Source organism: Caloenas nicobarica, chromosome 23, assembly GCF_036013445.1.
Source record: "Caloenas nicobarica isolate bCalNic1 chromosome 23, bCalNic1.hap1, whole genome shotgun sequence".
NCBI classification, from domain to species: Eukaryota; Metazoa; Chordata; class Aves; order Columbiformes; family Columbidae; genus Caloenas; species Caloenas nicobarica.
In genome coordinates this window covers 712,185-722,986 of record NC_088267.1, presented here as the reverse complement: position 1 = coordinate 722,986, position 10,802 = coordinate 712,185, and the positions used below count along the sequence as shown (strand labels likewise).

The 10,802-nt window shown below is 50.2% G+C and overlaps 1 protein-coding gene, 1 long non-coding RNA gene and 3 other non-coding genes across 8 annotated transcripts; 4 read left to right on the top strand and 1 right to left on the bottom strand.

Moving 5' to 3' along the window:
- The first annotated feature begins 2,993 nt into the window (after positions 1 to 2,993).
- On the top strand, positions 2,994 to 5,348 carry LOC135997796 (uncharacterized). Of its 3 annotated transcripts, XR_010607482.1 has the most exons (6): positions 2,994 to 3,187; positions 3,403 to 3,473; positions 3,570 to 3,641; positions 4,078 to 4,409; positions 4,506 to 4,591; positions 5,171 to 5,348. It is a non-coding gene; the product is annotated as an uncharacterized LOC135997796 (long non-coding RNA). The 3 variants fall into 3 exon arrangements; XR_010607481.1 differs by lacking the exon at positions 3,403 to 3,473; XR_010607483.1 differs by lacking the exon at positions 3,403 to 3,473 and having other exon boundaries at positions 3,567 to 3,641.
- LOC135997880 (small nucleolar RNA SNORA16B/SNORA16A family) lies at positions 3,270 to 3,414 on the top strand. The gene has a single exon (XR_010607504.1). It is a non-coding gene; the product is annotated as a small nucleolar RNA SNORA16B/SNORA16A family (small nucleolar RNA).
- LOC135997881 (small nucleolar RNA SNORA44) lies at positions 3,827 to 3,957 on the top strand. Its single transcript, XR_010607505.1, has one exon. It is a non-coding gene; the product is annotated as a small nucleolar RNA SNORA44 (small nucleolar RNA).
- LOC135997877 (small nucleolar RNA SNORD99) lies at positions 4,968 to 5,038 on the top strand. The gene has a single exon (XR_010607501.1). It is a non-coding gene; the product is annotated as a small nucleolar RNA SNORD99 (small nucleolar RNA).
- A 1,000-nt stretch (positions 5,349 to 6,348) lies between the features above and the next one.
- Positions 6,349 to 10,544, bottom strand: RPA2 (replication protein A2). Of its 2 annotated transcripts, none has more exons than XM_065650676.1 (9): positions 10,443 to 10,544; positions 10,189 to 10,292; positions 10,009 to 10,110; positions 9,819 to 9,932; positions 8,894 to 8,968; positions 8,192 to 8,305; positions 7,782 to 7,892; positions 7,508 to 7,602; positions 6,349 to 6,969 (listed from the first exon to the last, which is right to left on the bottom strand). In XM_065650676.1, exons 1-9 carry the CDS (start codon positions 10,456 to 10,458, stop codon positions 6,885 to 6,887), a joined length of 816 nt encoding a protein of 271 aa, XP_065506748.1. In that variant the 5' UTR covers positions 10,459 to 10,544; the 3' UTR covers positions 6,349 to 6,884. The 2 variants fall into 2 exon arrangements, with proteins under 2 accessions (XP_065506748.1, XP_065506749.1); XM_065650677.1 differs by having other exon boundaries at positions 8,192 to 8,278.
- Positions 10,545 to 10,802: the final 258 nt, after the last annotated feature.

Sequence of the window (10,802 nt, the reverse complement as noted above, 5' to 3'; positions counted from 1 at the left end):
CTTCTGAATTTTTTTCTGTGCATCACTTATTAACGTTCATTTTCAGCTCCCGGCTACTATTGCAGCATCTGAAGCACAGAGGAGACTTTTATGTGGAGCTACAAAACAGCCGGTCACCTGGATTTTGTAGGGTTTGCGTTTTGGAATCCAAGATAAACAGAGTGTGGGATTTTGTTTCTCGTGGATGGCTACAGGGAAAGCCCTGATTAATTACCATTTAGCATAACGCAAGATGAAAGACAAGGACTCCGTGTGGTAAGGTAAATTCTACTTTTATCTTCATGTGCTAAAGGCAAGAAATCCAAGGCAGATGATACCACAGCTGACTGGGATTATGTAATTCTTGAAAATTGCATCAAAACCTGTGACAGGGATTATGGAGTGTTCTGCCTTTCAGCATGCAACATTTCCTAGCAATTACAAAAACGACTCAAATGTTCTTGACGAAGCTGTCACGAGCCAATTTAGATTACCGGGAATTTCAGGGACTCTGGGATTACCGTCTGATTTACACAGACTGAAAAACGCCGAGCCAACTGCAGAGCTGCAAAGACGTGGGTGTTATTCCTGTTGGGCATGAAGTGGCGGTTTCCATAGTGTCAAGCTGCAAGGCTGCAGGCTTCCCTGTTGCCGTTAACATGTGTTTAATTAAAAGCTTGACGGGAAGCATCGGGCATGGCCTGTGAGAAATACGGACCAGTTTCCAGCGGGAAACCATTTCTTTAGCAAATGTGAGTCTGTGCCAGCGCAGCCCCATTTGTGGGTTGAAGGGTCTGTTGGGGGCTGGTGAGGATGTTTTCTGTGTGTGGTTAGAGAAAATTCCTGTTCTTGGACCAGTTTCAGGAGACAGGTTCATATCCCGCACACTGAGAAGCACCGAACACCCTCAGGTATTTCTCTGAGTCCCTTTTGAGGAACGGAGATGTTTGATCTTTGCGTACTCAGTTTCTCTTTACTGCCTCGCTAATCCCCAGCTTCTGCTCAACAAGATCTGGGAGGAATTTTTACCTTCCAGCCTTGTTACCTGTCAGCATATCTTGTTCAGCATACTGGATACACCAGTTTCTGGATTTAACTAGGGATTTGCTTAGACATGAAATTAATTCAAAGTCAGGATAGCATATGAATTTTAAATGCAACAGCTGCATTTAGAAACTGATAGACCTCGTTCAGAAAATACCACTCTGACAAAGCTCGCTTGACCTTTTTGCCTGGTTAGAGCATTTCTTCAGAAAATATCTCTGTTTTTTTCAAGTTACTCTGCTTTTCTTCCTTAGCAGTTATCAAAATGGTTTTACCAAGCACAGTCGGTTTGTAAGGAGGGTTTTGGGGGTGCTGGTTGGCACACGCCCCGTTTTTCTCAATGTGCTGCTTCTGTTGTAAAATTTCCAGGGCCAAGGCAATGGTAGATAACACAGTTATGATGCTATAGATGGAGATCTGTGTGTGGCCGGGGCTTGTCCCCTCATGTGTGGGATCCCCGAGGCACCACGGCCCACCCGGATCATTAATTAATACTTTTCCTTGCTGTTAATTTTCCACAGAGTGCTTCCCTGTGGTTTTTCTGCTCCTGCCTCTCCTGTGGTGGGAACTGCAGCCTCTGCTGGGGTTTGCTCCGCATCCCGCATGTGGAACAGACCGATGTGATGCTCCCAGGTGTCATCAGAGCTTTGCTGACCTTGTGGTCGAGCACCACAGACATGCAAAGGGATCTTCTCTGCTCCATCTTCTCTCTGTCCATCTTCTCAGGATGGGCTGAAGTCTACTGAGCATCCTTTGGTTTTTGGTATTGTTCTTTGGGGTTTCTGCCTGTTTAGCATTTGGAAGATTCTCTTCCCAAACACTAGATGTTTACCAAGGTTTGAATTTTTGAGGAGGGGTTTGTTTTGGGGTTTTTTGTTACAACAAGCTCCTGGTTTCTGTCCTGCCCTGGGATCTGGCAGGGACATTTCAAGGTTTGCTATGCTGAGGGGAATCCGGGCTGCCCGGGAAATGTCTCCCGACTTGGCAGAGCAGCTGTGGGATCCGTGGAGGACGGGACCGGCTGTTCGTAACCTGCCCCCTCAGCTGTGACAGGGGCTGTTTTTAGAAGAGCTTGGTCACACAGGGTTTGGGGCTCATTTCCAGACTGACTTCTACTTTAAATAGGCATCGAGATTATTTTGTTGGTAATAATCCATGTTTGTGGTGGGGTTACCAGCTTGAAAGGGCAATTCCTGAGCACTGTGAATTTTTTTGATCTGTGAATTTTGTGCAGAACAGATTAAGAACTAAATATTGTTTTTCCTCGTCCTTTTTGCGCTTTCTCCAGGGCAGGAAGCAGTTTTGGGTTTTTCAACCCGATTTCTCGCAGTGGTCACAGCTTCAGCATCAGCAGAAATTTCAGCAGTCTCTTCCACCCAGCTGGCAGATGCTCTTTTAAAATCCTTTCCATTGATTACAGATCAGGAGCCAGGACAGAGGTATTATTTGACAGCAACATTTTTGTTTCCAGTAAAGTTTATTTCCATTCCCCAAGGGTGGGGTGTGCCCCCCCGCCTTCCAAAAAGGAGGAACAAATGGGAAAAACGCAGCTGTTGCCTTCACCTTTTTGAAGAGCAACCCCTGACCTACACTTTGTGGGGAAGAAAAGAGAGAAATGGGTTTTGTCCCACACGGAGGTTATTTTGGGTGGAGTGGGGGAGTGTGGCACAGCCCCCAGAGCAAGTGGGGCGGTTTCAAATCATGGTAGGGGTGCTTGGGGATGGGATTCCCTCTGCCTGCCCTGCTGGTGCTGGAGGAGGCGACGCGTTAAAGTCTTGGGGGGCGGGCTGACGTGGGCTGACGTGGGCTGACGTGGGCTGACTGGCTGACGTGGTGGCGCTGCGGGCGGTGGGAACTACAACTCCCAGAAGGCGCTGCGGGAGGGCCTGGCCCCAACAGCCAATCAGCGCCCGCGCTGTCGGCCTATAAAAGGCCACCACGGCCCTGCTTCCGCCTCTCTCTGCGATGGCGGTAGCTAGCGTGCGGGGTGGCTGTGGTGCGGGGACAATCCGCCGCCATCCGCCCTCCACAGGGCTTCTCCCGCCGCTCGGCCCCGCCACATCGACGCGACAGGTCGGGGGCGCTCCGATGGGCTGCGGAGGGACAGCGCGGCTGCGGGAGGGCCTTGGCCCGGTGTGTGGAGAAGGTGCCGGGCCCGCCGTGGGTGAGTGGCCCCGCAGCAGGATGAATTTTAAAAAACCCACCCTGGGAGAGGCGACTGCGGGGCAGAGGAGCCGTGCAGGCTTGGGCGGCCCTATCGAAGCTGCGTCTGTCTCGGTGATGTGGCAGATGTGGTCAAAAAGGAGCCGAGAGTAAAAGACTTTTCCTCGACGGTCGCCGCTCAGTTCGAGCCTCTGTAACTGTCCGGCAACATTTCAGGAAAATACATGGGCTGGGAGGCTGTGTGGAGGCCAAATACCCGCTTCTGGGGTCCAGATTGGTGCACGAAGGTGGGAGATGGTGGATATTGCAGCTTTTCTGTTCTAAGATACTTATTCTATCTTAAAAATATACCTGAAGCTCAAGATTCTGCTTTTACCCAGCAGCATCCTGGCATTGAAGGTGATCATGGTGCACGGGACGGCTGGTGATGGCCTCAGCTCAGCAGCATGGGGCAGGTGAGATCTGAGATTCAGGCTCTAAAATCTCCCTATATGTGGGATAAAGTAACTTGATCTCTCCAGTGTCACTGGACCTGGCTGATGGCAGAACTGGGAATCAAACCTTGATCCAGAGCCAGTTGGTTGCTGCTTTGGCTGCATCTGTGGCTTTGGAGCTTTTCCAGGCGAGGTTGGCAGTGACTCTGCATGTTTGTCCAAGAGCTGTGGCTCCCTGCAGTAGCCTCAGGTCTCCAACAACATGCAAGAGCAACGGGAAGGTCTTTGACTGCTGGGCCTCTTCTGCCCATTGCTGTCACTCGCCCCTCCTATATATATATTTTCGGGAGTTGGGGTGTTTATTCCTGCAAGGGGCCATGGTTGTAGGGCGTGGTGTGTGGGTGACTTGTTCTGGTAAGCTTGCTGCTGATGTTTGGGTGTTTGTGATGTGTTCCAGGGTTGCTTGGTGTTTTGGAGCTTGCTCAGCCTGTGGCCTTCCCGCCTGACAGACCCGAGGTGAGAACACAGCCCCATGTCGCAGCACCGCAGCTCGTCCCTCCAGATCCCTTTCCCATCAGATCTGAGTACCGATCTTGTGGTCAAAAAAGGAGGAAAATAAAATCCAAACTGGTCTTGGTCTCTTTGCTGGTGCAGTCCTGCTCTGAGAAGGGCCAGTTTGGAGACAGTCTATGCTGGCCTCGCTCCTGTGGGAAGGCTGGGATGGGAGTGAAACCCCCACTCAAGAGGCGAGATAAATGTTGAGTGTGGAGGTGCCGTGAAGATTTGCAGGTTGGTGTTCGCTTGGGCTGGATCTGGTGTATTGATTCCTGGTGTACAGTAGCCCATCAACTCCAGATACTTACTAGGAGCTCTGTGTTTTTTCAGGAATTACTCGCTTAGTGGAAAAAGCCGAGAACTCATGAGTCCCCAGTGGATTCCATTTCCTTAAGGCCTGAGTCATGGGGGAGCACGTGAGTGTCTTTATGTAATTGCCAGGTGTTGGGTGTTTTGAGTGGGATATCTCAGGTACTGGAGGACAAAGGACAGTTCAAGATGCCTGTGCTGGGAGTGGCCAGCCCATAGTCTGGGCTTTGTAGGGGAATTGTAGAATCATTTTGGTTGGAAAAGACCTTTAAGATTGAGTCCAGCCATTTCCCCACCCTTGGCACTGCCCCGTGTCCTGAGAACCTCATCTCCATCTGTCCAGCCCCTCCGGGGATGGTGACTCCACCACTGCCCTGGGCAGCCTGTTCCAGTGCCCGATATTAGTAATGATAGATTCATTAGTAAGGTTCTTAATTGGGTAGGCTATTTGTAGGGCAGAGTGTTGGTGCCCTCTGAGCGCAGCCTGGTCCGTGATGACTCTTTTCTCTGGAGACTGTTGGATGAATCCTGCGGATATGGGGCTGAGGCCAGGCAGGAACCAGCCAAAATCATATCGCAGGGAGAGGGACTGGTGGGGAATTCCTTAACCCAGGTGAAACCTGAAGCAAAACTGAGTCAAACTGCTCCTTGTTCAGACTGGATTGTATTTTTTATCCCCTCTACAGGTCTAAGTAGAGCGTGGAGCTGAGATGAGCTGCTCTCTGAGGGTTTTGGTGCTGCAGTGGACGACTTTGTTCTTTTCCAGTGCTTTCTTAAACACTTGGGATGGAAGAATCATCCATTCTGTGGAGTCTTCTCGGGAGAAGACTGTCAGGGTGAATAAATACAATCACTTGAAACTCTTGTGGTGTCTCCTGTGCTCATGTTTGGGGTGTGTTGGCCCTCAGTGGGGGACAGTGTTGGAGATCCTTGTCCTGCTGGGTGATGTGGATGAAACTTGACTTGTGAAATGCGAGCAGCTTCTCCCACCTGATGTTTTGAGTGCTTTTCCTCCACTGGGTCCTGTAGGGCTCTGTCAGGCTCTGCAGGGCTCTGGAGGTCACTGTTGGGCCCTGGCCGGAGCTCTAGGTGTCTTTTGTGCCCTGTAGGGCCTTGTTGGGCTCTGAAGGGTTCTATAGGGCCCTGCCAGGCTCTGTCCAGTTCTGTTGAGCCCTGTCAGACTCTGTCAGGCTTTGTTGAGACTTGTCAGGCTCTGCCAGGCCCTCTGGGGCTTTGTCTATTCATTCAAGCTTGGCTTGAGTCCTAGTGGTAAACATCTCCATTTTCTATATAGCTCCTCTAGAAAGTACAGAAAGGCCACAGTAAGGTCTCCCCAGAGCTGCCTTCTCCAGCCTTGACCACCCCAACTCTCTCAGCCTTTCTTCACAGCTTTGTATGATGTAGAAAGCTTCAACCAAGAGACGCACTGCAGTGGCAAGGCCGAGAGGTGCTTAAGTTACCCCAGAATCCAGTTTTTCCTTCTCTGGGGGGAAAAAAACTCATTGCTGGACTGTGGCTTAAGTAAAGCATGAGGGAATAACCTGGATCACTCCCTGTTTAGAATCACCAAGTCACTTTTGTTGGAAGAGACCCTCAAGATAACCATAACCCAACCCTGGCACTAACCCATATCCCTGAGAACCTCATCTCTGTGTCTGTTCAAGCCCTCCAGGGGTGGTGACAAGGGATGCAAATCTGTTACCTCCACCCAGATACATCACTAATATCAACCCTGCTGCTTCCTGACTTAATATTTTTCTCTCTTATGCTTGAGAAATAGCTTGAAGAAAAAAAAAAAACTTGTTTTAGAAGAAAAGCCTCTTGAACCACATGTTCCATAACCACATGTACCACATGTACCGCAGTTAAAATTTTATTGGAAACACTCAAAAGCTCTGGTAACAAGATGACCTCGTAGTACAAATATAAATTTAAATGCATAAACTAAACCAATTATAAATCTATTCATGATTACCGTACATGAGTGGAATATTACCCTTTGCTACCCCACTTTGAATTAAATGGAATGAAAAGTTGAGTTAGGAGAAACAGCTCTAGAAACAAAAGACAAGCAACCCAGGACAAGATTAGAAAGAGGTTCTCTTTTCTAACACAGGCATCCTCTGAGGAGACAAAACCAAACTGAAGGCTCTGAAGCTTTGAGGAGTTCAGTTTTCCCATATCTGTTTATGCTTTCAGTCACATTCGTCACAGCATTTAATCAAGTCCAGTTAAGAGACTTTCTGCTTGTCCTTGAATTCCAAGGAGGCACTCGCAGAGTAACAGGGACCTTCATAGGCTAGAAAGAGCAAAGACCACCGTCCACATTGTGAAGCTTGGCAGGATAACTTGATACACAGACAAGCATTTGCTTAGAACTAAACCCATCTGGAAGTCACTTCACTCGGTATCTGTGGACTTGTAGTGATCGTCATCCACAGTGGAGTAGATGTGTCCCTCGCTGCTGAGGAATTCAACAGCTTGCCTTAGCAGAAAAAAATACAAACAATTGCTAAGTAGTTCTTATCAACACCTTTCTCTCAGGGATTTCCCATTTATAGACCTCTATCCCTGCTGTTCCCTCCTGTGTTAATTACTGTCTTTGGAATTCACTGTTTTTTTAAGCCTCAGGGAGAAGTTATAAGAAACAGCAAAGGAGAAACCGTCTATTCTATCTTGACTAGTGAGCAAAGAGCAGGGTAGTCCTTGAAAAGAAGAAAATACTGGAGGTATTGCAGGACTGCCAGGTACCTCCTGCTTTGCTACCGAACTGCTCAACAGCTTGTTTTGAAAATAGGCAGTGAAGCTTTTTATCACCCCTTTGACTGGCAATGGCTCATTCTAAGTGGCTACAGACTCCAAAAGCTCTGGCTCGCTCTCTACTGGGAACATCTGAAATGACTGGTGCTGTTGAACAAGTAAGGACCTGAGCTTGCCCACTGTTTTCCTCTCTGCATCCTTTTATCAGACTCCAGGAAGGACTGTCTGGATTTCCACAACATCCCTTGTTTCTACAAACTTACTTGATTGTTGACATGCTCATATTTTGGAGCTGAAGTTTCAACTCTTGCAGGCTCATCCCTTCAGGGACAGGGCAGTTTTTAATCAAGTTCAGCACCTGAAAAAGCAAGAACCACCGTTAGTACACAGCCAAGCTTTTCCAACATCGATGGACAGCAAGGTTGAGGAAGAACTATCCGTCTAAAATTTTTTAGAGTAACTGAGCTTGCATTTCTCTGTCGTATGTGATGCCGCAGCAGCATCCGCCATGTTCCTGGAGAAGCTGCTCGCACCCACCTGGCTCTGATGGGCTGTGAGTCCATTCACGGCCAGGCCGCTGCCTCCTCCATAGCCCCCCATGTCACCCATCCCAGCAGAGGAAAACGACTGAGGGACTCTTGATGCTGGCTGCAATTACGAGAATAAGACCGCTGCGGTGACACAAGGCATCACAGACTAGGTGTTATTTCAGAAAGACAGTAATTAGAAGTTGATTCCCCAAAAGAAACAGCTGAAAATGCACCGCAGCCTCCCCAGGGAAGCCAGGACTCCTGTCACATCTTCACTGAAGCTCTTCAACAGCCTCAAGCTTTGCAGCCCCACAACTCATATACAATTTCTGCAACAAACCAGGAAGCCCGTCTCTTTGGGAGATAACCAGTAACCCAGTAAGGACCAAGATGGAATCGGGATCTTCAAGTACATACCATATGACTTTTCCTGAGGATCATATGCGCGTTGACAACCTCTAGTATGTGTGTGGTGAACTCATTCATGTTTTCCAGAGGCATGATCTTAAATGCGACCAAGCTTTTATTATTCTATCAGAAAAAAATAACAGCACAGCAACATGTTTAACAGCCAGCCCAACCATTCTCTCCAGGAACAGGGACAGTGGTGGTAGGAGTTTGTCTGCATAGAACTAATCCAACATTTACTGACTTACATTTTCATATGTGATTTTGCAAGACAATGCAAACAGGGTAACTTCTCTTTCTGGTAAATAATTGCACTTTGCTTTAATGTATGCACCATTATTTGAATAATTATTCATATATTTAGTCAGAATATTTAGTTGCGAGGCAACCAGATCACATAATATGCTCGTCATAATACACAGAACCTCATCTCAGCTCTACAGCCCAGACACCCAAGACGCTGGTGGCCAGTGCTCTGTTCCACCGGGAGCAACACAACGATGCACAACGGTGTTTTAAATGGGTCCCCTGTCCTTTGCACTTAAGAACAATTAAAGTGTTATTAAATACAGCCCTAGCAAAAAATATTCGAGAATTGCCCACAGGAAAGCATGAGCAAAGACCACAATTAAGTGGATATTCCACAGGGAGCCCACTAACGCAAATCCTTCACGCCACTGCTCAAGTCAGAGATGGGCAACACGATCTTACCTGGAACGACCGGAGATGACCAGCTATTTTTATGTAAGTTCCTGGAGGCACCACAACGTTCTCACTACCTGCCTCCTAATGGAGAAAGGAAAGTTTTGCTGATTTGCACTTTCATTTCTCAATTATCACAATACATGACTTAGGAAAAGAGGCTTATCTCAAGCAAAGACAAACAACATGCATTCCTACGTCCAGTAAGAGCAGTTAGGTAGACATAATGTTAAGTGAAAAATAGAGAAAAATAACATGGGCTAGCTTTACAGGCCTGCTATATCAGCAGTGAAATTTATCAGCATGCATCAGAAAACAAGACAATATCCATTGGTACACGGCTTTGCCTTAGTTACTGGGCCACACAGAAACATCTCTGTTCACTCCCTCTCCTCGTATTTCATAGAATCACAGAATCATTTCAGTTGGAAGAGACCCTCAGGATCATCCAGTCAAACCATAACCTAACTCCAGCACTAACCCACATCTCCAAGAACCTCATTTAAACACCTTTTAAAGCCCTCCAGGGATGGTAACTCCACTGCTGCCCTGGGCAGCCTGTTCCAATGCCCGACAGCCCCTTCCATGAAGAATTTTTTCCTGATATTCAATCTAAACCTCCCCTGGTGCAACTTGAGGCTGTTTTCTCTTGTCCTAGACAAAGATACTGAGCACGCACCCCTCAGTTCAGTTATGAATTAACAGTTGAGCTTCAGCAGCTAAAGTCTAAAAAATTATTCAAATTATTGTAGAACCACATATGAATTACAAAACAGGAGAAGAGTCACAAACAGCGCTGGTGATCTCTGCTACAGCTGCCCCTCCCTTGGCTTTCAGAGGCATGTTATTCCTAAAACAGTTATCAAAAAGATGTGGCTGTTCTGAGAAGTTCTCCCTCAAAACTGAGCACGTCCGTAAGGCACCTGGCGCTTACATCGGTATCAACCCACTGCCTGACATCCATCGGAGCCGCCGTCATGTCGTCCACTTTGTAGAGAACGTTTGTCGGTGCTTTCTCGGCATGTCGAATGATCCCCACGATGGTGACCTGCGGTGGAAAAGGGGCAAGTTCACCCCAGCAAAACGGGAGGGGTTTTCCCCGCCGCCGCGTTCCGCGGGCCCACCTGGGAGATCTCCATATCTCGGATCCGGAACGTCTCCTCCACCTGCTCGGCCGCCAGCAGCTGCGACACGGTGCAGGGCACGATGTTCTGGGAGCGGATCCGCTGCAAGGGCCGGCGGGGCCGTCAGCGCCGCGGGGAGCGCCCGGCCCTGCCCCGGCCCTACCGCGCTCCCGGCCTTACCTGCTTCTTGTCCGCCTGGGTGCCGGCGGGGGAGCCGAAGCCCCCCGGGGACTGCACGTACCCGCCCGCGGGGCCCGAGCTGCCGTACCCGCCATCGAAGGTACCTGAGCGGGAACAGGGAGAGCCCATGAGGCGGCGGCGGGGACGCGCCCTCCGGCCCCGCCGCCATCACAGTGCGCGGCGCCAGCCACGGACCCCGCGTCTCCGGCGGGCTCGGACGCCCCACGCCGCCCCCAACCCGGCCCGGCCCGCACCGTGCCCGCTCCACATGGCGCCGGCCGAACGTCGGGCCCAGCCAGCCCGCGCGCACCGCCTTTCCCCGCGCCGCCGGCTCTTGCCCAATCCGTGGACGTCGCTCCGCTGGCCGCTAGCCAATCGCGGCTCTCCGTCTTCCAGTTCCTTCCAATACGAGGAGGCCGCGGGGAGACGGATGACGCCATTTTGAGTGTGGGCGCTGCCCGGCGGGCGGCGGGGGGCGGGGGCGGGGCCAGGCGGGGGGGGGGGCGGGGCCTGGGGGCGGGCCCGGGGCCTGGGGGCGGGAGGGGGCGGGGCCGGGGGCCGAGGGGGCGGGGCCGGGGGGCGGGGCGGCCGGGGGGCGGGGCCGGGGCGCGGGG